We start from the raw sequence: 25,768 nt of genomic DNA on the forward strand, positions 1-25,768 counted from the left end.
CCTCCCTCCCTCCCTCCCTCCCTCTCTCCCTCCCTCCCTTCTCTGGCCCCGGCCCCGCCCCTCGCAGCCCCTCCGCTGGCTCCGCGCAGACAATGGGAGGACGGCGGAAAGGACGCATGTGTTTCCCGGCGGGCGCTAGCCTCCGACTGGCCTAGGGTGAGGGTGGCCCATTATGGGGGAGATTAGAAACCCGCCAAGGGGCTGAGAGCAGGGTGGGGTGGGGGGGTGCCGTATACCAGTGGATGCCAGGCGCGGATGGAACTGAAGCGCGGAATAGCATGGCTGGCACCGCCCCCCTCTTCCGTCCCAAACCGCTCTTCCTAGCTGGTCTCCCCATTCCACTCCAGCTTGGGCCACCGGAACTTCACGGCCCTGGTGATCCTGGGACACGGCTTTAACTCTTTTCGCCCCACTGTGGTCCCAGGGCGACTTGAACCAAACGGAAAGTCCCCTCCCTCGCCAGTATGGTGGTGCTGGCCGGCTGGGGGCTGAAGCTGTGGTGGGGAGGGTGTCCAAAAGGAGTCTCAGCAGAGACAGCAACAACAAATCCTAGGGACTCAGGAGTCCTATTGCCCTAGTGCTAATATCCCCCAAGCCCTTCCAAAACGCCAGGGGTAGGCCTGGGTGAGGTCTGTGTTCCTCGAAAGAAAGGAAAAAGGAAGAAATGTGGAGTTGAGGCAGGAGAGACTGGCAAAAATCAGATCTATGACCTCTTTTTTTTTTTTTTCTTTTCCCTGTATTTTGGCCGCGCCGTTCGGCATGCAGGACGGTTCCCTGACCAGGGATCAAACACGGGCCTCCGCAGTGAAAGCTCTGAATCCTAACCACTAGGCCACCAGGAAACTCCCAGATCTAATGACTTTTGACCTAGAATTGCTCCCGCTTCATCCTTGAATTGGGGAAAGATACCCAAGGCCTGAACCCCACCCACCATGATCTATGGAGAGAAAAAGAGTAAGGGATTCTGGCAAGGGACCTTAGTGCCAACTTGGTTCAGGCTCTTTGTGGTGGTGGCCCTGGACGGATCAGCACACCTCTCCTGTAAGATGGGTTTGCCGGTACTGTGGTGTCTTTGTCACCTGGGAATACTGGGAAGAAGAGGGAAATGAAATTAAATGATGGATTGCTGGGGCTTTTGGAGATGCTGTAAGGTGCTGTGCAGGGGTCAATCATGACAAGAAAAACTTACCTCCTTGTTTGACCCCTTCCAGGGCCCCACAAAGAGGAGACATGAGAAGTAGAATGAAGAAGATTTGTGCAGGTTCAAAGACCCTAAAGTAAGCCAACCTGGGAATTCCCTGGCAGTCCAGTGGTTAGGACTCCACCCTTTCACTGCCTAGGGCCTGGGTTCAATCCATGGTCTGGGGAACTAAAATCCCGTTAAGCCAGTGCGGCCAAAAGTAAAAAAAAAAGGCAACCTGCTATGTTCTGCTGGAGGGGAGTCTGTGGAACACACTGACTCCTTTTCACCCTGGGTTTTGCAACAAGTGATGGCCAGCCCCAAGAGCCAATACTGAGCTGGGCTCCCATCTTCCCCTTGGGCACAGGAGAGCCTGGCATGACAGAGAAGGCATGGGTTTTGTAGTCAGAAAGACCTAGATTTTCAATTTCTGCTACCTCAGCTGTAAAATGGCGATGACACTACTTGTGAGGAAGTGGCATAAATTTTGCATCCCTTCCTCTTCTTAATTTTATTTTGGGGGGTGGGCGCGCGCCGCGCGACTTGTGGGATGTTAGTTCCCCCGAGCAGAGATCGAACCCGGGCCATTGGCAGTGAAAGCACGGAGTCCTAGTCATTGGACCGCCAGGGAATTCCCTTCCCTTCCTCTTTTTGACCTTCTCAGCTCTATTTAGCAGCCAGGAAAAGTTCAAATGATAGATACAGGATTACCAGCCGGAGCGAAGCAAGGAGTTGGAGCCAGAACTCAGATCAATGTTTCTTGGACCCTGGAATGTTCTCCTTGGTTGCTCCTTGGAGCCTTGGATGCTCCAGAGCAAGAGGAAATAACTATGAGAGGGCCTGTCATTCGATTTTTCTTTTTAGACTTTCGCAACTATTCATTCACTCACTCGCTATTTCTCAAGTGCTTACTACGTGCACAGCTCCATGGCCGCTGGAATACAGTGTGAGCCAAACCAAAGACTGGTTTCTCGCCATCAAGGAGCTTGTCTTAATGCCTTCTTTTGCAAGTTTGCAAACGTTAACTCATGTGATTTTCACAACTAGACGACGGATATATTAGAACTAGGTACACTATACACAAGAGAAAACTGAGGCACTGATTTAGAGCCGCAGTGGCTCAAAAACATACACTAATGTCTTTGGTGATCTATTCTGCACTCCAGGGGCTGCCAATTACCGGGAGAGTGAATAAAGGTTGCTTTTGTCTGATATCTGCCCTTATTACTCTCTCTTGCTTCATTTTTTTCCCGCTGACAAATCATCCTTCCGTAGAACCCAGTATGCCTGAGAGGAATGGGCCGCTCTAGTAAAACTACTTTACCCCGCCTGCGCAATCCAGCTGACTTCCGGCTTCCACTGCCCACGTGATCAGGTACCCTTGCTGCGCATGCTTAATAGGAAGTCGGACTATACCACTTTGCCATACCGAAGGGAGATATTTTCTATGTTTTAAAGTTTAAAACCGATTCCTGATATTAGACTTCTATTAACCCGGGTATTAACAGAATATATAAATAAGTTTAGGGTGGCGGAAGATTAAAGGACCAGAGGGGAATACGGGCGAAAGCGGAGCGGGGGGTGGGCTCTCCCCTTCACAGATAATGGGAGGAGCCTGGGGAGAGCAAGTTCCTTCCTTTGGCCCCTGCGGTCGCAGCCATGAGGTAAGGGCGCTCGGGTCTCTGATATTGATTGATTCTGGCTGCGGCCGCGCTGCGGGCCTCGGTGCCGCAGCCCGTGCTGGAAGAGACGGCGTGAAGGCGGCCCTGAAGCGGCGCGTCCCGGAGCTTGGGATTAGGCCGGAGCACACTAGCTCCCAGCCGTGAGAGGAGGGGGTGGGGGGGAGTTCCCGGAACTCTAGGACGGGGGAAAGGTGGGCTTCGCGCCCCACACGTGTCTGAGGAGACCCACGCGGGCAGAGGAAAGGCGGCGGCGGGGACTGGGCTGTGGCCCCCTTACTCACTGGGCCGATCTATGGCTCCGAGCCGATCTCTGCTTCCATGTGACGTAAGACAGGTCGCGAGTAGGCCCCAAGCCTCCGACTTTATTACTGGGATAAGAAAGGGAAAAAGAGCCCAAGAAGCAAAGGACTAGATTAACTAGCAAATCAGGCCCACTGGCCTCGGATTCTTCACGTTAAACACTTGTTTTTAGTGTTGGGTACCAGAAAGGGCATAAGCCCCATCTTCATTCCAGTTGTATCCGTTAGTCTCATTTTCCAGAGGAGAAAACTGAGACACAGAATAAGACATAACCTAGAGGTTGTCGACATCCCAGGGTGGGCTGTTCCCCTACAGGAACGCACAGGCAAAGCTTTACAAAGGTCTTGGTATAGGGAAGATTATTAACCTGGGGCTGCGTCGTGGGCGGCAAAAGTCTGGGGGCACATGTTTGTCTTTAGTACTAAGTGCATATACACATGCACCTCCCCCCCCACCATGTTTCTCAACATTAGAAGACTTGGAAGGGCAGGTCTTGTTGGGGATGCGCATTCTTGCCCAGGAATGTTTTCCAGGACCTGATAGTGTTTTCTGTTTGTTGCAGTATGCTCAGGCTTCAAAAGAGGCTTGCCTCCAGTGTCCTCCGCTGTGGCAAAAAGAAGGTCTGGTTGGACCCCAATGAGACTAATGAAATCGCCAATGCCAACTCCCGTGAGTTCTTGGCGTCTAAGTTCCTTCGTCATCCTACCCCTTTCTCATCCTTTGTGCAATGAAAGTTGACACGGTTGTGTTGACTGTTAACAAACCTAGGAGAGCTCATAGTTTTGGGGGGCGGTTTATAAAATGGAGGAGTCACAGAAGTATGGAATGCCAGATGTTCTCTTCCTGCCACTTGCCAGAATGGACAGGATGGAAGTTAATGGAACCACCCGATGTTATATTAATAAACATCGCTAGAGTGGATGTTCTTGTTTTATAGCTGTGAGAAGGATTGTGAAGAGACAGTACAAGGACTGGGGCAGGCCGATGAAATGATGAATTGGAAAGACCTGGGGCCTCAGACTTTATAGAGGTCTGTTTGCATATAATTCAAAGTAGTAAGACAGTGTCAGTCCTGCAGATAACATCAACATGCCCACATTACTTCAACATAATATTGTTACAGGGAAAAAGTATTCAATGACATTGTTTAAAATTGTAAGGCAGACTTTATTCGAATAATTGCAGTAGTTACAGAGACCAATGGGATTTTACTTTGGGGGAGAGAGATTGAGCTCAAGTCAGAATCTAGCGTGGGCAAGTAGGAATTTATAGCCAAGGAGCATGGTTTAGGGGATCCGTGGATGGAAAATTAATAAGAGGGCGATAAACTATAATGGAAAGAATATAAAATATATAAAGAATGTATATATGTGTATAACTGAATCACTCAGCAGAAATTAACACAACATTGTCTTAATTGTTTCTTTTTAAAAAAAGAAAATTACTAAGGAAACAGGGGTAAGGGGGATTCTGGCCTGGGTGGTCAGTTATCAAGGGTAGGGGCTTCTGCTTAACTAACTTAAGCAGAGTTTTTTACTAAAACTAGAATTTACAAGGAAGCGTACAGATGGGCCTAAGAGAAGCTTCAGGAACCTGATGAAAGTTTGGTCAAGCAGGAATCTTTGTGAATATCAGGGAAATCCTTTACCTGTTTGGGTTGTGGTATTGTAATGTGTGCTCAAAAAATCCTCATTTTAGACGGGTAGCTAATAGGTGAAACAGGATCTGAAGGACTAGGCTGTATTTGTATGCTATTTTGATCACATATCCCAAATATGTATATTTGGAGTGTGCTGTAAAAACATCTAAAGGGTAGAGGTTTTCTGTCGTTGCTGTTGTGTTTTGTTATTTAAGAAAGAAATAGAAGTTCCCCAATTCCCAACATTTTTGAAAACCAGGGATGTGGGCAGCATCTCTGGCATGTCCTGTTTGGACTCTGCGTTGTGACTGGTATACTTGGGGCTAGGCCCCACCTGACTGACCAGGTGCATTGTGGTTTCCCAGGTCAGCAGATCCGGAAACTGATCAAAGATGGGCTGATTATCCGGAAGCCTGTGACAGTCCATTCCCGGGCTCGATGCCGAAAAAACACCTTGGCTCGCCGGAAGGGGCAGGCATATGGGCATAGGTAAGTACATTCTTCCCTTTTCTCCAAGACTTAGGGAATGATAAATGATTAAGTCTAGACTAGGTTATATTCAGAAACCTTTCCCATTCTGACTCATTTTGAGCCCTTCTTGGTGTGTTTTTCTCTCTGCAAATCAGAAAGTTGGCACTGGTGTTGGAGTTGAAGGTCTTGGTAGAAAGAGGTCACATTTATTGAGCACCTGTACCCCCGTACCCTACCCATCCATTCTACTGGATGCTTGGGAAATGTCCAATAAATCCTAAAACCGCTTTCTAGGTTCAGGATGACCTAGGGAGATGACGGTCACATCACCTTTTTAAAGGCCTTCCAGCTTACCATGCTGCCTTGGTGCATGCCCTGTCATATCCACGTTCTGTGGAGTGAATGGGGAATAATTGCCTTGTTTGTGCTTCCTTGAAAATTGAGTAAATGAAAGAAATTAAATACTTGGGATCATCATCTGTAAAGTGGAAATAAAGCTACTTACAGTGAGGTACAACTCTTGGCACATGACCCAAAGAGTTACAAAGTGTTTCAGAAAGTGGTAGCTGTCGTGGTGACCAGTCAGCTGGCTCTAGTAACCCAGCTGCACTACAGGGAGCCTGACTCACCTTGCTCGTAGGTAAGCGAAAGGGCACTGCCAATGCTCGAATGCCCGAGAAGGTAACCTGGATGAGGAGGATGAGAATTCTGCGCCGGCTGCTCAGAAGATACCGTGAATCTAAGAAGATTGACCGCCATATGTAAGTACCTTCTCTCGGGCCCACCAAGACCCATTGCTGTTTGGATGGCTTGTTCTTTGCACAGATATAAGCTCTGTCTCATTGGCCTTGGGGAGAGAGCCATGTGTCTTGGTATTTTCTAAGAAAGTTCTTCCGTTCTGTCCTGTTCTGCTCACATACACCATCAGGACAGCCCAAGAATTATCTGCCAGGTGAGCTCTTCTGTCTAGAAATTGCACAAAAAGTCCGAGTTTGGGGGAAAGAAGTCCCTGCAGCAAGAAGAGAGGAAAGGAACCCTACATGCTTAGGGGCCTTGTGTAGAGGAGCAGATCACAGGCCAACCTCTGTGTTGGTCCCATTGCTGACCAGAACCTCTAATCCTTGTACGCTACAGGTATCACAGCCTGTACCTGAAAGTGAAGGGTAATGTGTTCAAAAACAAGAGGATTCTCATGGAACATATCCACAAGCTGAAGGCAGACAAGGCTCGCAAGAAGCTTCTGGCGTAAGTTTCTTTAGGAATTGGTGTCTGTCACAGGGGCAAGTTCTGAGACATTTAAAATGTGCTGATGTCTAATCTCGACTTACATGCAGTCTGTCCAGAATATAATTGTTGTGTTAGAGGTATATGCTGCTCTGTCCTGTACATAGCCACATACCACCTACCATCAATGTCAGGGTAGTGTGGGGACTTACTGCCTAGTTGAAGCAGGAGCTCTTGGTGTCCCCAGCAGCTCACCCATCTTCTCTCTTCCATTACCCAGGGACCAGGCTGAGGCCCGCAGGTCTAAGACCAAGGAAGCCCGCAAGCGCCGTGAGGAGCGGCTCCAGGCCAAGAAGGAGGAAATCATCAAGACTCTGTCCAAGGAGGAAGAGACCAAGAAATGAAGTTCTCCTTTTCTTCTCTGTACATAGTGGCCTCAGCAGTTGCATAGATCGCTCATTCAATAAAAAACAAGGCTTTATCTGCCTACCTCTCTGCTTCCAGTTTCTGGCTGCTTGGTGGGTCTTCACTGTTTACAGGGCCAGAACTGAGGAATGAGATACACGCCCTTCCCTGGGTTCCTGCTTCATTTCTTCCTTGGCTCCTGGCCTCTGGTCAGGCTCATGCCCCCTCCGTCCATGGGGTGTGGGGCCTACTTTGAAGGGAGGAGAGGAATGGCTTCTACCCAAGGCTCAAAGACTGTGCCTCAAAACTGCTCTTTTCAGCAGAGCATGAGTGGCACCTCAGACATGGTCTCAAATGTTGGTTGGGAACCAGTATTCAGTTGTGACATGAGTTGTCACATTATTTTAAAACAACAGAAAATATATGCTTGCACTGCTCAACTGCACTGAGGTTCAAGGTTGTGGTCTACTGCCTTGGAACTCCAGGACGGTGGGAATTTGAACCACCACCAGTCCAGAAGGTATGGTCTGGACTGGAACTGCTGACGACTGCCTAAGCTGTCTTTAGACAGCCTTATTGAGATAGAACTGAAGCTGTCATCTTGGGCATCCCAATTTCTATTTCTAAACATTTTTCTTTCCTGTCCTTAAAAGGATTGTTTCCTGTTTTGTTTTCTGGTTTATAACCATCAAAAATGTCCCAAAGAAAAAAAGGCTTTCTCAGCAGAAATTGGAATAAAGGCACATAACATACAAACTTGTCACAGCAATTTTGAGTTACTTAATTCATATCCCTTTTTACAAATGAGAAGTAGGTTTTATTTTGCCTATTAACTGGTAGTAGTAACCACCAGTGAATTTTTCAGTAAAGTATCTGCTCTGTGAGCCAAGTACTGAGGCACTTTACACTGACTTGTATTGATTCTATAATTTTCACAACATTGTAAAGTAGGGTATTAGCTTCTCCATTTTGCAGATGAGAAAAGAGGTGAAGCCAGGTGTTGGATTCACCTGTTAAGACGACCTGAATGGGAAAAATGGATTCAAGATGAAGTAAGATAGGACTTTGTAGACTTACTACGGAGGCCTCAGGAAGAAGGCTAGCTTGGTCCCCAGGCCTCAAGCTTTGGAGGACTGGGCAGAAGATGCCTTTGGTGATCAGGAGAAGAAACAAGCTGTGGTGGGGAGGATGCCTGGAAGAGCCAAGTTGAACATTTTGAGTGGGTGGCAGTTAGAGTGACAGGTGTCCAGGTGGAAGGGGTCAGTCAGCCAGTTAAATACAGGAGGGTCAGCTCAGGTGAGAAGTCGGGGGAGGAAAGTTGGGCACAGCTATGGCTGGTGTGCCCGTCCTGGTTACCTCTGCGGTCTACGGTCTCTGAGGAACTCTTGTGGGCAGTAATGCGAAGGCCAGTGAGGGGTCTTAAGGATGTGTACTGGGCACGTTTCCATCTGCACTTGGTGTGGGAAAGGCAGGGCTAAAGCGATCCTGGGGGCAGCAGACCTATCCCCAGCTCTGCCTGCAGTGTCCTCGTCCAGCCTGGACAGGTGGGGATGTGGGTAGCCCAAGCCAGGGAGGCCCGGACGGAATAGTCCAGACAACCTCCATCACCACCCATGTGCATCAGAGCCCCAGCTGAGAGGACACTGCTTTTTGGTTTCCCTGTTGCCGCCATAGCAGCCTGTGCGTAATGTATCCTTAGGCTTGCTCTAAGCCTGTTATTCCATATGGGGAAGCTGTGGCCTGGAAGAAGGGCCTCGGCTAAGCTACTTGGAGCATGAGATGCCTTCCTCCCAGAGGAGGAAGGGCATTGAAGGCCGCCCACCTCCACTTCCTCCAGGCAGTAGAGGGATGACAGGAAGGAGATAAGGACCTTTACTGAGGCTCGTGAGCCTGCAGCACAGAAAAGGTTTCCACCATGGACCAGGAGATGGTGCTGTTCTCTCACAGGTCACTGAAGATGTAGGAAACTACCTCACTTTCGGCGGAGTGGCGGGGGGAGGGAGAATCAGGTTGTAGGAGCCTATCTCTTGGGAAACCTTGCATGTAGAAGACACTTCTTTCTGAAGCTCACCTCAGGCCTAAGCTTACCTCTTTCCACCACAGGCCTCTAGGCCCTTCCCGGGGCAGGGCCTAGGAGGGCCCTCTTAGCAGGCAGACCCCTTAAAGTAACCACTGGGTCTCTTCCAGGTCCTGGAGCCTTGTGAAATTCTGATGAAAAGACATGTCCATTCTCTCAAGAGTTTGCAACTGGTCCCATCATATAATTTTACCCTTTAAAGGGGCTCATGGCCTTGAGGTAAAGACTCCATGAGCAAGTCCAACTCCATTTCTGGAGGAGGAAACTGAGTCCTGGAGGGGCCAATGACTCCCCAGAATACCAGTGTGGCTTAAACACTAGCACCCACCTTTGAGTCCTCCAGACCAGACGTGGGAGGGGGTGACTCGGAGTGGGCTGCAGCCGAGAGGTATGGAGCACAGCTGCTGCTGCAGGGCCACAAGCTGGAGGAGGGGTACAGGGCACAGTGGGTGCACTCTCTGAGGCTGAGATGGACCACCTAGGCTGGCTCCCCAAAGCACAGGGAGGGCCGAGGCCGGAGGTACACTGGCTGGTCGCACTCTCCAGCAGATGCCTCCAATGTCCTAAGCACTGGGGAGGGGGTGTTAAGAATGGGGGGGGGTAAAAAAAAGGCTGAAGGGGCCAAAGAGAGTGGTGCTAGCAAAATGGGTGGGGTTGCACAGAGGGGACCTGTGTCCCCACCCACTGCCTCGTATCCATCTCTCTGCCCTTCGAGGCCTCTTGTCTCTTGCCCCCAGACTCCCCCTCTTTTTGTGTCTCCCCTAAACCTTAATCCCCACAGGATACATGCCAGCTTAAGCTCAGGCTGAGGTGGGGGGATGGAGGGCACGTGTGGGTCAGACAATAGAGCCAAACGGTGGGTTGGCACCACCACAGTTTGCTTGACATCCTCTGCCCCAGGCCAATGGTGTTGCTGGTCCTGCCACCCCCAGAGTGGGCACGGAGGAGGGCAGAGGCTACAGTGGGGGGCACCAGCTGTTCCCAGCCCCAGGCTGTGAGCATGCTGTTAGTGGTCCAGCCACCAGCGGAAGAAGCTGCTGTACTCAGCAGTGCGTCAGATGAGCTGGGGAGGAGGCAGGGGTCCAGGCCAGCTGCTGGCCGGTGCAGACACAAGTTGGTGTGCAGAAGGTTTGGGTGAAAGGCTCTGACCCTCTCCAGTGGAGTAGGGTCTTGATCCCTGGAGCCCCCGGCCCAGCATTTCAAGGTGTCTCTGTTTCCATCGTGCTGGTTTAAGCCACTGAGGAACCCAGGGTCAGGTGGGGGAAGAGCTGAACTGAGAGGCAAGAGATAGAATTTCTGAGACCAGTTTGACCGTTAATTTGGGTGACCTTGGGCAAGTTTCTAGTCTGCTCTGGGCCTTAGTCGCTCCAAGTATAAAAGGGGAAAGGTTGGGCTGGCTAATTTGTATGACCATGGACAAGCCACCTAATATCTCTGGGTCTCAGTTTCATCATCTGTGAAAAGGGGACACCACCACTTTCCTCACTGGGTCCTCAGAGAATAAAATAAAATTAAGTTCCTGGCATAGTTTCCCCGGTACAGTAGGTGCCTGTTTGTGTGAGTTCCCCTCTTTTTAAGACTCTGGACTGGGTTTGTGACCCCTTTATCCAGTCCCATCATCAGGGGTCCTAGGAAGGGGGTCACCCTCCTTCTGCTCCCCCTACCACCTCCAAGCTCTAGAGTCATCCCTGAAGCAGCCCAAGGAAAGCGGTTGGGGACCCAGGGTCTGGCCCCACGGGGCCTACCTTGATTTGGGGGGGCTGGAAGGCAAAGCCGGATGCATTCTGGCAGCACGGCGTTGCCCTGGCACCGCCGCAGCCCGCCTCTCTCTCCCTCTCTCTCTCTCTCTCTCTCTCTCTCTCTCTCTCTCTCTCTCTCTCTCGGCGCTCCCCATAAATAGCACAGGACGTGCTCGCCTGGGCGATGACGCGGCCGGCCGTGCGGGCGGGAAAGGGGCGGCTCAGCCGGAGCAGGTGGGCGGCGGGCACCGCTGGGGGCGGGGCGCCACCGCGGCCCCCTGGCGCCAGGCTCCCGATGAGTCATCTCAGGGCCCCACCATCCGCGGCAGTCCTCGCCGCCAACGTATCTGCCTCGGGTTTAGGGGGCTGCGGGGGCGAGTCTAATCTCGGGTGGGTATTGAGCCCCCCCGCCCCCGCCCCTGGGTACGGAGACTGCTGGTCTCCGAGGGCATCTCTGCCTGGGCAGGAACGGTCCAGACGCAGAGGTGTATGCCCGCCCCCTGCGCGAGGCAGGAGCGCCTCGAACCCGAAAGTGGCCGCAGCCCCACCCTCTCTCTTTCCGGCGTCCCCCAAACCTCCTGCCCCACTTCCTCAGATCCCGCCTGGCTCAGGCTGCTTGGGTGGAAGGGAATGAGAAGGCTTGGGGACCCTCACTGTCAGGGCCAGCTGTCCCCATACCCCTCTTCTCGGAGATGAGCGCATTCTCCGATCTTCAGGCTGTCCCCTTTCCGTACCTCCACCACCCCCCGACCCCTTCCCCCTTCCCTTCCTCTAGCCCAAGCAGATAGAGCAGACAGGTTGGGACAAGAAACATTTAATTAGGAGTCTGGGGGCTCAGCGATGCCCCAGCAGACGCCTCATGCAGCCTCATGTACAGTGGGCATTGGGCCCGCCCCTGGGACATTGCTGGAGGTGGGGGGGCCCTCATGGCAGCAAACAGGGCAGTGTGGCTTGAGTACCCCTCTCTGCGAGGGAGAGGTGGGGCAGGGGCCAGTGGGTAGGAGGATGTGTCCCTCCCACTGCATGGGAGGGTGTGACTGTGCCTAGGATGGGGGGTGGCATTGGCTGGCACGATCAAGGGCACAAGAGGAGGCTCTGAGCTTGGGGGGAGAGGGAAGTTGGTACCAGAGAGAAGCAACCTGCAAGGGAGGGGTCCTCTTTGCGTGTCCCCCACCCCCAGGATGCCTACCCCCTTCCCCTCCTGGTGCTCCAACAGAATTCTTTGTCTGTCTCCCACTCCCTCTTCCTCCCAGGGCTCTGTGTCCTGGACAAGGGAGCAGATGCAACCAGAAAAGGGACCCCTGCAAAGGCAGCCCTGTCCCCTGCAGAGCCTGGAGAGAGGGGGTGAGGGAGGGTCACTGCGGGGTCAGCCCTGAAGGTTGGGTTCCTGGGGTGGGCCTGGAGAGGACTGGGACAGGAACTGAGCTTTTAGAGTCCTGACAGTGAACTGGGGGTTATTTTGAGCAGGCGTGGGCCAGTCTTTTGTTCTTAATCGGGTTTCTGTGTTCAGGCCGCTCTTGGGTGTCCTTTCCCAGTGCACAAGGGTAAGATGAGGCTGCTCTGTGGTGACTGTGCTACTTGAGGGGACAGTCTCTGATTTACCACAGCTTCCCCAGACCTCAGCCCTCCCCTCCTCTGTCCACCCAGGTTTCAAGTAATGGGAGAGATAACCGCAGAACTTTCCTGAGAATTAATGGAGTGACAGAGGTGGTGAGACCAGGATCCTCCTGCAGCCCTGAATTCCCTCCCTACCCAGAGCTGGGGCTAAGGGACCCGGGAAGGCACCTTCCCAAGGCCCCACTTCCAAAGGGGCAGCTGCAGGGTCACACACACAAAGACCCAAGCAGAGGCTCTGTGAGGAGAGGGGAGCTGTCAGGCAGGCAAAGATGCTGTGGGCAGGGGAAGGTCTCTGGAAGAGGCAGCAGGGAAGTTCCCCAGGAACTTCCTCTCAGGGCTGGACTCAGCATGGCAACGGGCTTTGGGAGTGCATGGGCACCAGGGGGTCCCACCTGGAGCTTTCCCATCCCCTCCCGCTTTCTCCTCCTCCCCACCTCCAAGTCTCAAAGCAGCAGCCTCCTCAGGGCACCTCAGGACCCATGAAATAAAACCCTCCTCAGTGCAGAAGCCTCCCAAGCCATGGTGACTGGCCCCTAGGAGAAGGGCAGAGGGAGAGAGAGTGTGGGCAGATGCCTGCTCCCCTCCTGGGGCCAGAAGCAAGGGCTGGGCACAGGCAGGGGTGGCTTCCGGGTTCTCTTGGCTCTTCTCAGATCTCGGTCAGGACGTTGGCTGGCACCAGACCCCGCTTCTTGCCGCTGCTGACGCGGATGAAGCCATCAGCATCCTTGCTCCTGCCCACGCCCACACAGATCTGAGCGGAAGAGACATGAAGCTGAGGCTTGGCACTGCCTGCATCCCTGGCCCCAAGTCCTGCTGGTGGCTCCCAGGCGGTCCATCCCAGGGGATGACGGGACCAGCATCAGATGTGGTTGGAGCCCGGGTGATGATGGGAGCAGATCCCAGGAGAGTACAGGGTACAAAACCAGGCAGTCAGCAGACACAGAGCATCACTTTGGGTCTGACCTTTGAGATCAGCTGGTCTAATGCCCCTGACAAACTACCATATCACAGAGGAGGTAACAGGGGGAAAAGGACTTGCCCACGGTTAACAAGAACCCAAAGGCAGAGCCAGCATTCAAACCCGAGCCTCTAGACTCCTAATCCAGTGTTCCTGCCCCGACTCTCTAACATAACTCAGCCCTCTGCCTGTGTTAGCTGCCAGCCCCAGTTCCCAGAGGGGAGGACAGGAGAGCCCTGCAGTCCCACTGCTGCATTTTTTTTTTTTTTTTTTAACGGGAATTTCAGTTCCCGGACTAGGGATTGAACCCGGCCACGGTAGTGAAAGCCCAGACTCCTAATCACTAGGCCACCAGGGAACTTCCCAGTCCCACTGCTTCTAGCCTGCCTTCCCTCCTGCTGCCAGGCTGCAAGCATCTTCCTCCAGGGCCCTCGCCCACACCCTTGCCGCCTCTCTCCCACGCCCACCTCTCCAGCCATGCAGGGCCCAGGCCCTCACCTGGCTCTCCTTGAGGCTCATGTAGCCCTGTTCCTTGTTCCCGGAGAAGGGTTGGCAGCAGCGCCAAACGTTCTCGCCTGGCCTCACCCGCTGCACAAAATTGGCTGGGAAGAAGCCAACCCGGTCGCCGATCTTGCCCTGGGGATGAGGCTGGCAATAAACACTCGTGCCACCCCCGACCCCCACTGCTTTCTCTAGACCTAATGCCCACTCAGAGCCAATGCTGTCATCCTCCAGATTTGGCTTCTCTGTATTTGAGCCCCTAGTCGGGTGGCTTCTGGGCTGGAAAGGGCACAAGGTGGATGGAGGAACAAGGCTGGGGCGGGGAGGGGCAAAGCGAGAGTAAGACCTGAGGGTGGGCCTAGGCCTGGCTAGGGCCGGTGGAGGAAGGAGAGGAGGTCTTTGGGGCTGTGTTCTCTGAGGGTGCGGGCTAGTGATGTACCTACCACCCCCCACCCTCCGCTCCCCACCCTGCCAAGTCACCTTCCACCAGTCCTCGTTAGAGTCATCCACCAGCACGATCCGGTCTCCAGGCCTGGGATGAGAGAGTGGAGGTAGCACACGGGGCAGGAGGGACCCTCCCACTCTGCATCCCAACAGTCCTAGGCCCCCAGATTCCCTGCATGCCCCCTCAGCTGGAGGAGAGTTCTCGATGCCCTTGGAGGACCCTGAGTGACTACAGGTATGGCAGACACTCTCCAGGACAGAGGCCGGGCAGGGGGCAGGAAACATGACATTATCACCAATCACTCTTGGACTCTGGCACCTCTGTCTCCTCTTTGGGCTCAGTAGCCTCAAGTGTGCCAGGAGGAGGTTCCTGAAGGTCTCCCTCACACTCATGTTCCAAGGTCTGGGAGCACAGAGCCCTGAGGTTGGAGCCAGGCAGCTGCCCGGGGCGGCGACTGGGCCACTGGAGGACTTACTGCAAAGCCAGGTCGTTGTTTTCCTGGGGCAGAAACTTGTAGAGCGCGACGTAGGAGTACATGGGCCCCACATCCTTCCGTAGAAGGGGCCTGGGGGCCTGTGGAAAAGCTCTGGGTCATTGTGGGGGGGACACCTTTCTTACTACTCCCCTTGCCCTGACCTTGCCTACCCTGGGGGCTAGGAGATGGGGCACAGCGCTCCTGGGTCAATGACAGGGGAGGTGAAGACTGTCCTATCTGCCGTGCTTACACACCCCTGAAGGGACTGGGCCAGGGATGGAGAAGGGGGATGCTCCTCTACCTGCTGCACCCTAGAACTGCCTACCCTTGGGGCAGTAGGAGTGGACACAGTAGGCATTGGGTCAGTGGAGTGGTAACACCCCTGCCTCCCGGGCCTACTCACCCCGGCATTGCCCATCCCTGTAGACTGAGGATAAATGATGGAACAGGGATACTCCCACTCAGCACGCTGTCACCCACCTAGGGATCAGTGACAAGGAGAAGAAGAGCCCCTTCCCACCTGGCCTGCCGGGGGCGCACTGCCAGCCCAGCCTCACCTGCTGTCCAGGGCTCTTCTCCTCTGGTCCTGACCCTTCGCTCTCGGCCGGGGCTGTGAATACTGGAGATGCCAGGGTGGGGCGAGGGTGTGAGGCAGCAGGCAGCGGCCCGCACTGTGCTCCATTCCTGCCCCTGGTCCCCAGTCCCACTCACCGCTGTCGCCAGGGCCCTCCTCTGAGCTGCGGATGCTGCCCTCCCCGTCCTCAATCAGCTCATCCCGCTCGCTCTAGGGACACAGAGAGGGGAGGGCTCAACCCCTGGACCCCCCACCCTCTGAGACCTCTGCCCCCGAGGCTCCCCTTTGGTGCTCCCCATACCTACCAAGCTCCGTGTGGGGGACTCAGAGGTGCTGCTGAAGCTGGAGCGGTTCATCAGGGCCAAGGAGGTTCCATAGCGCAGGGTCTCATAGACGGGGTCCACCATCCCGCTGGCCCCTACTGAGGACTCACCATCAAGGCCGGGCACCCTGCTGCCAGCCTCGCTCTGCCCTGAAGTTCTGCATCTCAGCCCTGGCTGCCCTGCTGGCTGTCCCGCTCAGCCAGCCCTAAACTGAAATCTGCACTCCTCTCACCTGCCCCTCCCAGGTCTCCCTCACTGTATGAGAGCTCCGTGTCCTCCCACGGTGCCCAGGCACAAACCTGGAGCATCCTGGACCCCTTGCCCGCCTCACTGCCTGTGTTCACTCCATCACCTCGTCCTACCTCCCAAACATTTCTAGAATCTGCTCACTTCTCTCCATCTCCACTGCTACCAGCCTGGTCCAAGCTACCAAACTCTTTCCTGGCAACCATCATGGCCTCCCAACTGGTCTCCCTGCTCCCAGTCCAGCCTCTCCAACCCACACAGTAGCCAGAATGCTCTTGTAAAAACACAAAAATTGACCTTATAATAAAGTCCAAAGACCTGTGGTTACCAAGGGGGAGGCAGGGTGGGGGAGGGATGGATTGGGAGTTTGGGATTAGCAGATGCAAACTGTTTATACACAGAATGGATAAACACCAAGGTCCTACTGTAGAGCACAGGGAACTATATTCAATATCCTGTGATAAACCATAATGGAAAAGAATATGAAAAATAATATATATATATGTATAACTGAATCACTTTGCTGTACAGCAGAAATTAACACAACATTGTAAATCAACTATACTTCAATTAAAAAAAAATAAAGAGTAAAGTCCAAAGAACACTCTTAAAATGGACCCCGAGGCCCTGCACCCAGGGTCCCATCTCACCCTTTTACTCTGACTCCCTCAGTCCCATCCTCATTATCCTTTCTTTAACTCTCTGCCTCTCCCTACCTCTGGCCTGCCTCCTGTCCACACTGGTCTTCCCCAGATCCTCAGACTAATTCCCTATCTTTCAAGTCTCCCGGATGCCTTCTTTGCCTCTGTGGATGAGGTCGGTGCCGACTTTATCCTCTCTTTATTCCCTATCCTTCTGTTTCAGGCATTCACCAAATGATGGTTAATTGATGATTTATGTGATTATTTATTTCATGTCTAGCTCCCTTACTAGACCATGAGCTCCACCTTCTTCAGGGCTGTGTTCCCATGTCTAGCACAGTGCCTGGCACTTAGTAGGTGTTCAATAAAGTGTTTGTTGAAGGATGGGTGAATGAATGAATGAACTCTACATTCAGGACAGCGGCATTCAAAGAAGGGAAGTGGGGAAGAAAACCAAAACAAACAAACAAAAAGAAGAAGAAGAAGTCTAAAAACAAAAGAAGGGAGTGGTAGTAGTGCCAAGAACGAGCAGTGCCAGTGTGACTCAGGTGCTCATCTGAGGAGTGCATGGGTCTCTCATCACACCACAGTGGGATCAGGGGCAACAGTGGACACTCACCAGTGGGTGGGGACTCCTTGCTCATGGCACAGGCTGGTGGCGGCTCATGCACCAGGAGCGGGGAGCTGAAGTTGCGGCGGAAGGAGGAGGACTGTGGCGGGGGGGTGGGGCAGAGAGAGGGCACAAGGGAGGTCACAGCCCCTTGAGAGTTTGGCCTTCCCCAAGCCCAAGCCACCATCCCACACGAGGAACCAGCCCTGCGGGGCACTCATTCCCCCACATGCCAGGCCTGGGAGCATCAGCCAGCCATCTCTGTGTGGTTCCCACTCACCGTCTTGCCTGGGCATTGCTGGTGGGAGATATCCTCGGAGCACCAGAGGTGGACGCTGACTTTGCATGTCTTACACCGCAAACCCTGCTTGGAGTTTCCTGGGAAGAATGTGGGTTTGGCAAGAGGGGGGTGGTCAAGAGAGGCTACAATCGAAGGGCAAGGAGGCAAAGGAGGCAGGTTAGGGCATGAGGGAGCAAGGGACTGGCATCCTCATGCCAGCCTGGGGCCTAGCTCCGACCTCCACACAGTCAGGGTGGAACCTGAGCTGTTAGTAAACACAGCAAACACTGGGTCCCCACCCACCCCAAGGGTGCTTATGTGTCCTCCCCAGAGGGAGGGACACAGTTAGGTTTAGCAGCAGCCCAGCATCAGGCAGTCAGGTCCATGGGCCACACCCACAACTCACCCCGACCCCTTCTGTTGCCACCCAGGCACCTACCCACAAATGAACTGTTGGCACAGCTCACAGGGGCTGGCTCGCTTGAAGACGTGTTCCTGGAAGCTGTGCAGCCTCACTGGTTTGAGTGGTGCCAGGGGGCGTGAGATCGGGCAGGGGGACAGGGCTGGGGTATGTAGGCCCCAGTCTGCAGACGCTGGTGGTGGGAGGGAGGTGGCAGCGGGGTCGGGGGCGTCAGCAGCACCTCGGTGGGGCATTGGGCTCAGACCCCGAGCGAAAGGAAGAAGTTTCCATGCTCTTACTTCGGAGGATGTTCTTGAGGGAAAGTGAGCGCTTGAACCTCTGGAGCTGAGAGGGGAAAAGGGGCTGTGAGCCTGGAGGCGACTGGCTCCCCGGGATCTCTCCTTGGCCAGCAGCAGCCTGAAGGCTGAGAGCCAGAGGTGAGATGAAGTACTGAGAAAGAGGCTGCCAAGTCCCAGAAGGCAGGTCACCATCCCAGGCACCCACAAGAGCCAGGCAGGGAAACTCCTCGAGCAAAGGAGCTCTGGCTGGGCAGGCACCTAATTAGGAGTGGTGGGGACTGGACAGTCAGCGAGTAGCTGCTGGTCTCCTTCAGCCAGCTGAGCTAGTCTGTAGGGGCAGCCCAGTGTTGCCAGGTTTCTCAATTTTCAAAAAGAAATCTAGACTTTGTTTTTTAAAAATATTTATGGGGGGGTAAGATAGGAATAAAGACGCAGACCTACTGGAGAACGGACTTAAGGATATGGGGAGGGGGAAGGGTGAGTTTTGACAGGGCGAGAGAGAGTCATGGACATATACACACTAACAAACGTAGTAAGGTAGATAGCTGGGGGGAAGCAGCCGCAAGGCACAGGGATATTAGCTCGGTGCTTTGTGACAGCCTGGAAGGGTGGGATGGGGAGAGTGGGAGGGAGGGAGACGCAAGAGGGAAGACATATGGGAACATATGTATATGTATAGCTGATTCACTTTGTTGTAAAGCAGAACTAACACACCATTGTAAAGCAATTATACCCCAATAAAGATGTTTAAAAAAAAAAAAAAAATATTTATGGGCTTCCCTGGTGGCACAGTGGTTGAGAGTCCGCCTGCCGATGCAGGGGACACAGGTTCGTGCCCCGGTCCGGGAGGATCCCACATGCCGTGGAGCAGCTGGGCCCGTGAAACATGGCTGCTGAGCCTGCGCGTCTGGAGCCTGTGCTCCACAACAGGAGAGGCCACAACAGTGAGAGGTCCACGTACCGCAAAAAAAAAAAATTTATTTATTTATTTGGTTGCATTGGGTCTTAGTTGTGGCAGGCGGTTTTCCTTAGTTGTAGCTCACCAGCTCCTTAGTTGTGGCACATGGGCTCCTTAGTTGCAGCATGTGAACTCTTAGTTGCAGCATGCATGTGGGATCTAGTTCCCTGACCAGGGATTGAACCCAGGCCCCCTGCATTGGGAGTGTGGAATCTCAACCACTGAGCCACGTGGGAAGTCCCTAGACTTTTTTTTTTTTTAACATCTTTATTGGAGTATAATTGCTTTACAATGGTGTGTTAGTTTCTGCTCTATAACAAAGTGAATCAGCTATACATATACATATATCCCCATATCTCCTCCCTCTTGCATCTCCCTCCCACCCTCCCTACCACACCCCTAGACTTTTTGTTTATAAAAGTAATTTTTTAATAAAAAATATTAATCCATTTCGTGAACTTATGAAATTTAAAGTCAGTTAAGAGGGACTTCCTGGTGGTTCAGTGGTTAAGACTCTGTGCTTCTATTGCAGGGGGCACAGGAAGATCTGCACGCTGCGTGCAGCCAAAAAAAAAAAAAGTCAGTTAAGAAATCTAGAACTTTATGTGAAATTAGATAGAACACAATTCAAGAGGTTTTATTTCCTTTTTAATTTGCAGAAATGGTAGTATACTATTTCTCCCGTGCCTTGCGTTTTCTTGGAAATCATTCCATACAAATACACAGAGTTTCACCATTCTTTTTGTACGGCTGCACAGGAATTTCACTGAATGGATGTACCATTTACTCGACTTAACAAAATAATACTTTGGGGGCCAAAACACACCAGGTCCTCGGTCCTTGAACAGGGAGTGGGGGAGTGGTCACCCTGGACCCTCATCCTCAGGGCTGATTCTCCCTCCAAAACACCTCTCCAGTTCATCCCCCTGTAACACCTCAGCACCCCAGAGCCCTGCCCTGGTTCAGGTTCCAGCACCCTGTTGGGTCAGGGCCATAGCTCTTTGCCTCCACCTTGCCCATCCCCACCTGTTCTCCATGCACCTGCCAGGGAGGTGATCCCTGACTCCGCAAAAAACCTTTCATGGCTCCTCAGGACCCAGCCAAGGCCCCTGTCCCAGCCATGAAACTGCAACTTGGACAAACCTGCCCTTCCACCCCAGGCCCTCCACCTGAGCCCAAATGTGAGGACTTGAACTCAACCGTGTTTCATGCCTCTGAGCTTTTTACATGTTTGTCCTCTTTGCCTTATCCAGTTATTTCCCGCTTTCTTCTTCAGGGTTTCCTGTGATTCTTCCTTCTCTGGGAAGCTGTCTCTTCTTCTGCAGGAATTCCTTTCAGTGGGACCACTCCCTCCTCTGGTTGGCTGCATCTGGATGGGCTTCCATGATAGCTCCGATCAGGTTTATGTTGTCATTTACTTCTCACTCCTCCGGGAGGCTGTGAGCCCCTGGAGGGCGGGGAAAGTTGCTTCAAATCCCCAGAATGGGCCTCAGCACATAGTGGGTGCTCAGTCAATGTTTGTGGAATAAATGATGAGCAAGTGGAATCCTAAACAGAGCACGTGCTCTGGAGCGCACGGTGGATTCTGTGGTGAGGCCAGAGTTATTCCCATGGCTCATCCAAACACACCCTTATTCTACCCGGAGTGAGATCTGGACCTCTCTAGTCAGACCCCTGCCCTACTGCCCTCCTGTTGAAAGCCCTTACCCCTCCCATCCCTTTCTACCAGTTGAAAAGAGAAACGGGTGGAGGTGGGGGGCAGAGGCCTGGCTCTAGGCAGGGAGACTTGGCCAGGGTTCCCAGCTGGGACACCAGGCAGCCTGTGGGCCAAGGGAATGGAAGTGGTGGCCCCTCTAGCCCTAGGGAAAGCCAGCAGGCCACATGACAGAGGGGAAGGCAGAGGGGGAAATGTTTGGGCAAAAGGCGGGCCCCGGTATGCCAGCTGAAAGGCCAGAGCCCTAGGGGGACTGGCATGCTGAGTTGCTCAGCTCCTTCCAAATCCAGCTTCCTGGCCAGCACCGTGGGCTTCTTTGTGTGTCTCTGAGAAGCAGGGCCCCGGGCCCCAGCTGCCTGGGCATTGGGGCAGAGGTCGAGGCCCAGAGGGACAATTAATTAGAACACGAATATGTTCTATGTGGCTCTCTCGGGGCTCTGACAGGCCCAGAGGGGCGGGTGAACCACCCACTGCTCTGCACAGGGGCCGTGGGCACAGAGCACAGGAGGTCTCTGGGAGGATGTGCTGGGGGGGTGGGGGCAGAACGCAATCTGCTGCCTGAAGGCAAGTTACTTCACTTCCTCTCTCTCTAAGCTTCAGTTTCCCCACCTCCAAGTCAGGGTTAGATGCTCTCTAAGCAGTACAGGCTCAAGTCCCCAAAGCAAAACCTACACTTATGAACATAATGAGGGACCGGCATTGTCAGAGTCCTGGAATTGATAGCGGAATCTCATTAACCCTGGCACTACCCACTGAGGTGGTGACGATTATTGGCCCACTTTGCAGATGAGGAGCTGAGGGGGTTAAATCACTCACTCATCGTGAGTCCGCAGCTGCTAAGTGGCAGAGCCGGGACTTGAACCAGTGGCTTTGGCTATTGAGCCCAAGTGACCAGGAGCACCCTGCCTTGGCCCTCAGCTCTGGCCCTCAGTTGTGCCATGGGCTTGTCATGAAATGTAGGGTTAGAAGGGACTTGAAAGACTGGGCACATAGAGCAGTCCCCACCCCGCACTGCTCTGGCCACGTCCCCTCTGAATTATTGTCTGACTCTGTTGGTCACCTCTTGTGACGGCAAGCCCATCCTCTCTTGGGACAGTCATTCCATCTTTGGGCAGCTGCAATCGCTGGAAAGTGCTTCCCTATTTAGAGCTGAAACCTGCCTCCCTGCCTATCGGCCCTTGTCCCTCCCTTGGCTCCAGGAAGGGATACTCCCGCTTACACACATCAGTTCTTCAAATATTTGAAGACATCAATAATGTTCCCCCCTCCTGAGGCCATTACTTCCAAAGTAATCCTCACAGGATGAGATTTCAAGCCTCCCTACTCTCCAGCCTGTGCCTTTTCCTGGTCCCCGCCTGGCCTCAGTGCCAAGAGCCACCTCTGCAGGGTACCAAAAGCCTCTGGAACAGAATGTTCCCTACCACCAGGGCAGCCCCCAACTCTGCCCCAGATCCAGGAGGGTGGAGAAGTGGGAAGGAATGCCACCTGGGGTGGCTGGCAGATGTCAAGGGCTGTGGCTGGAGGGCAGATGACGGCATCTCTGCCAAATGGCTTAATGCCTGCCCACACCAGAGACATCTGGCTTGGCCACCCAAGCCTCATTTGGGCTCAGCCTGGCCAGGTATTTCCGTTCCTGGGACTCCTAGTTCCCAGAGAAGACCTTTCTCTACCTCCCCACCCTCTATCTTTTTGGTGCCCCCACTGTCCCAGGACCCATTCCCTGGCGTGAGAAGAAGTCACCATATACCCTGGCAAGCTGGCCCACCTGGACCCCATTCCCTCCCAAAGCACCAGGAGCTTGTCTGGCTTGGAGCCTGGACCATCAGACCTGTTATTCTGAATCCCCTCCTGGAGGCAGGACCTGGCCTGCCTGCCTCCTCCCCACCTCTCCACACCCTGGACAGTCCTTTCCTTCCTCAGTTCCTGCCAGCTCCTGAAATGGCACTAGGCAGCTGGCAGAGGGTGGTGGCAGATGTGACACAAGCTGACTCAGATGGCAGAGCTGGCATGGCAGGGTCTTTCCAAAGATGGCACCAAAGGGGGTGATGGCAGGCCCTATGTAGTAGGATGGGATGGGGACCCAGAGAGGGCGATGCTGACACTAGGAGGGTGGCTGAGTAGCTTGGGTGCCGGAGTGATACCCGACTTTAGGGTGAGCAGGAGGCTGGACTTGGGCTGGCAAGAAATCCCCAGGGAGCCCCAAACACTGATGAATAGGTCTGGAATGTTGACTTCACTGCCTAATGAAGACAAGTACACCAGCCACCTCTGTTGTACCTGCCTCAAACTGAGCTGGGTGGGCAGCACCGACCCTCTCCCTTCCTCTTCTCCACCTCTACAGTCTGAAGACAGAAGCTACTTTAGGACAAGTTGAGGTGGCGGAATGGAAGGAGGCTGGCAAGTGTTCTGAATCCTCTCTCTGCCCACCTCTGCCCTCCTGAGTACCTTCCCCCAGACCTGCAATCCAGCCTGTGTTGTTATTACTGAGTCCTTCATAAATGAGGTACAGGGGAGGGCGGCAAAGGGGCAGGACTCCAACTGGCCTGGCACAGAGGGACCAGGTCAGGTGTACACTCCCATTCCTTCCCTGCTCCTCAGATCTCCATGGCTCAGACCCAGAGGTGATGGCATGGGACAGTCCTTGGGCTGGGAGGAAGGAGGTACAGACCTGCCAGGCCCTGACCACCCCTCCCCACACAGCTGAGCCTGCAGCCTGCTGACGGCTGAGGCAGCACTGCCCAGCCCTCCTGCCTGCTCTGGAGAACTCTTAAGGAGGGGGCTGAGTGGCCAGGCCGTGGTGTGGGAATCAGGGAAGGACCTGGGAGGCCCTCAATCCCCTGGGAAGCAAGCAAGGAGTTTGTATGTGTCTGTCCCGGGTGACTAGAAGGCAGCTGTGAAGCTCAGGGGCGCTGGAACTCAGGATGGGGCTCAGTTCCCTCAGGATGGGGATCTTCTGCTTGAAAGAAGCTGTCACAAATATTCCAAGCAATATTCTGCCCCCCAACACCTCATTCCTTTCCCAGTAGACTTGGCTCTCTGAGGGGGAGGTAACTCTGTGGTCTGAGAGCCCAAGGTCTAGTTCTCAGAAGGGAGCAGGAGAAGGTCAAGTGTGAATCTGAAGACTTGGCTGTGGAGACCCACTGGGTCGCTTTGGTTTAGGCATGGGGAGCCTACCTGGGGTGCCTCAGCCAGATACCAGCCACCCTGGTCCTACTCATCTTCCCTTGGTCACTCCCTTGAAGACCTTGACCTTGAATTAACCTCATATCCTGGGGGCGGTCAAGACAGAATTAGGAGGAAGATGGGCATTGGAAAGAGCTATAGATGAGCCAGTGATACCAGGGGGGGCCAAAGACCCCACCCATTTCTGGTCCTGGCTGCCCCCCTCCTCATCTGGGTAACAGAAGCCGGGTGGGAACAATTTACCAGGGTGGAAAGGGAGAGAGTAGTCTGGGCCTGAAATCTGGGGCCGTGGCGGGTGGGCAGAGAGAGCACTGCCCCTTCTTCTCTCCCCATCCCCAGGTCCCCAGCTCAGGTCGCTTCCTGCAGAACTTCTTGCGGGTCAGCACCTAGAACTCGGGGAGGGAGCAGGCAGAATAGAGGCGTGGGGGTGGGGTTGAATGTGAGCAGTGTTCTCCCCCACCCCACCGCCTTCAGCGCCAGGAGTCTGGGCTCCGCCTGACTTCCTTGGGGAATAATTTATTCACTGTGACTCCCGCAGGAGTAGCAATCATACATAATTAGGGTTAATTATGACATTCATTAATTATGATGACTTCCCTTTTCGTTTCTATCAGCTCCCCGCCCCCCTCCCCGGCACACGGCCCGCTGGCGTGGGCTGCCTGTCTTTCTCATCCGGAGCCGCAACAACAGTCCCCGGGTCCCCGCCAGTGATGGCCCGCGCCGCAGCAGCCCCCAGCGCGAACTCAGAAGCTGCGCAGCCCCCGGCCGCGGCCTCACGTCCCCGAGCCTAACCCGGTTGGGAGGGGGCGAATGCAGGACTGCGGCGGGTCAGAGAGAGACATCTAGAGAGACTCTGAAATAAACACACTGAGACGCCGAGAGGACCCGAGAGACGCACACAGAGAGATAGCAAGACAGAGACAAACAGGTTGTAGAGACATTTTCAGAGAGACACAGGCAAAGAGAGAGGGACAGAGACCTGGCGGACACGGGAGGGGTGCGCCTCGCACGCACACGCGGGCGAGTATACCAGCCCACACCCGCTACACACCGCTACACACTGCCTCCGCCTTCGCTGCGCCGACTCCCTCCAACAAACCCGAGTTACATACAATCTCCCTGGAGGGTCGCGGTGGAGCGTCCGCTCATCACGCGCGCAAGGGCGGGTCGTGCTTGTGTGATGGGGGCTCCTTGTGGCCCCTCGTCACGAACCCACTGCCCCCGGGTCGCCGCGCGGAGCGTTAGGGACCACACGGGCCCCGCTACTGTGACCCCAGGGCACCCGAGGCCACAGTGGCAACCGCATCGGGAGGAGGGCGCCCGGGCTGGGGGCACACTGGGCAGGGGTCCAGGCCTCGCGCCTCCCGAGTTACCTTGGTTTCCTGGAGGGCAGAGACGGTCCCCGGGGGGGTGTGGGTGGCCGCGTCATCCGGTTCGTTCTCCTTCTCGCTCATTTCGGTCATGGTTAGGCGAGAGGGTGCCGAGACCCGACGGCAGCCCGGCTGGAGGCAGGCTGAGGGTCGCAGGCGTCTCTGTGGGACCCTGAAGCCCTTCTCTAGAGACTGCCCCCCAACGAACCCCAGGAGAAACCCGCCCAGGCAAAGCACCCCCCCACACACACTCCCGGGTGCTGGCGGAGAAAGTTCCCGGGTTCGTGGGTGAGAGGAGGTAATTACACGGAGCCGCGGGAGCAGGACGACCCCAGAAGTGAGGACCAAGGATGCTGCTCCGAGCGAGGGGAGGAGGGAAATGGGGACTCGGGGATGAGCCGAGGGAGGGAGCGATGGAGCTTGTCAGTGTCCGGCAGGCTTCGCTGTCCTCTACGTC

At 54.3% G+C, this 25,768-nt stretch overlaps 2 protein-coding genes across 2 annotated transcripts; one reads left to right on the forward strand and one right to left on the reverse strand.

Moving 5' to 3' along the window:
* The first annotated feature begins 2,702 nt into the window (after window positions 1-2,702).
* On the forward strand, window positions 2,703-6,985 carry RPL19 (ribosomal protein L19). The gene is given in 7 exon segments (XM_032617143.1): window positions 2,703-2,844; window positions 3,725-3,831; window positions 5,167-5,270; window positions 5,272-5,290; window positions 5,913-6,033; window positions 6,407-6,517; window positions 6,777-6,985. Coding segments are annotated over 7 exon segments (591 nt in total). The 5' UTR covers window positions 2,703-2,839; the 3' UTR covers window positions 6,901-6,985.
* Window positions 6,986-11,530: 4,545 nt separating this feature from the next.
* STAC2 (SH3 and cysteine rich domain 2) lies at window positions 11,531-25,754 on the reverse strand. Its single transcript, XM_032617144.1, is given in 13 exon segments — window positions 11,531-13,085; window positions 13,791-13,928; window positions 14,274-14,325; window positions 14,714-14,811; window positions 15,271-15,332; window positions 15,425-15,497; window positions 15,593-15,705; window positions 17,117-17,207; window positions 17,388-17,486; window positions 17,829-17,992; window positions 17,995-18,045; window positions 18,048-18,132; window positions 25,315-25,754. Coding segments are annotated over 13 exon segments (1,221 nt in total). The 5' UTR covers window positions 25,405-25,754; the 3' UTR covers window positions 11,531-12,980.
* Window positions 25,755-25,768: the final 14 nt, after the last annotated feature.

Source organism: Phocoena sinus, chromosome 20, assembly GCF_008692025.1.
Source record: "Phocoena sinus isolate mPhoSin1 chromosome 20, mPhoSin1.pri, whole genome shotgun sequence".
Taxonomy (NCBI): Eukaryota; Metazoa; Chordata; class Mammalia; order Artiodactyla; family Phocoenidae; genus Phocoena; species Phocoena sinus.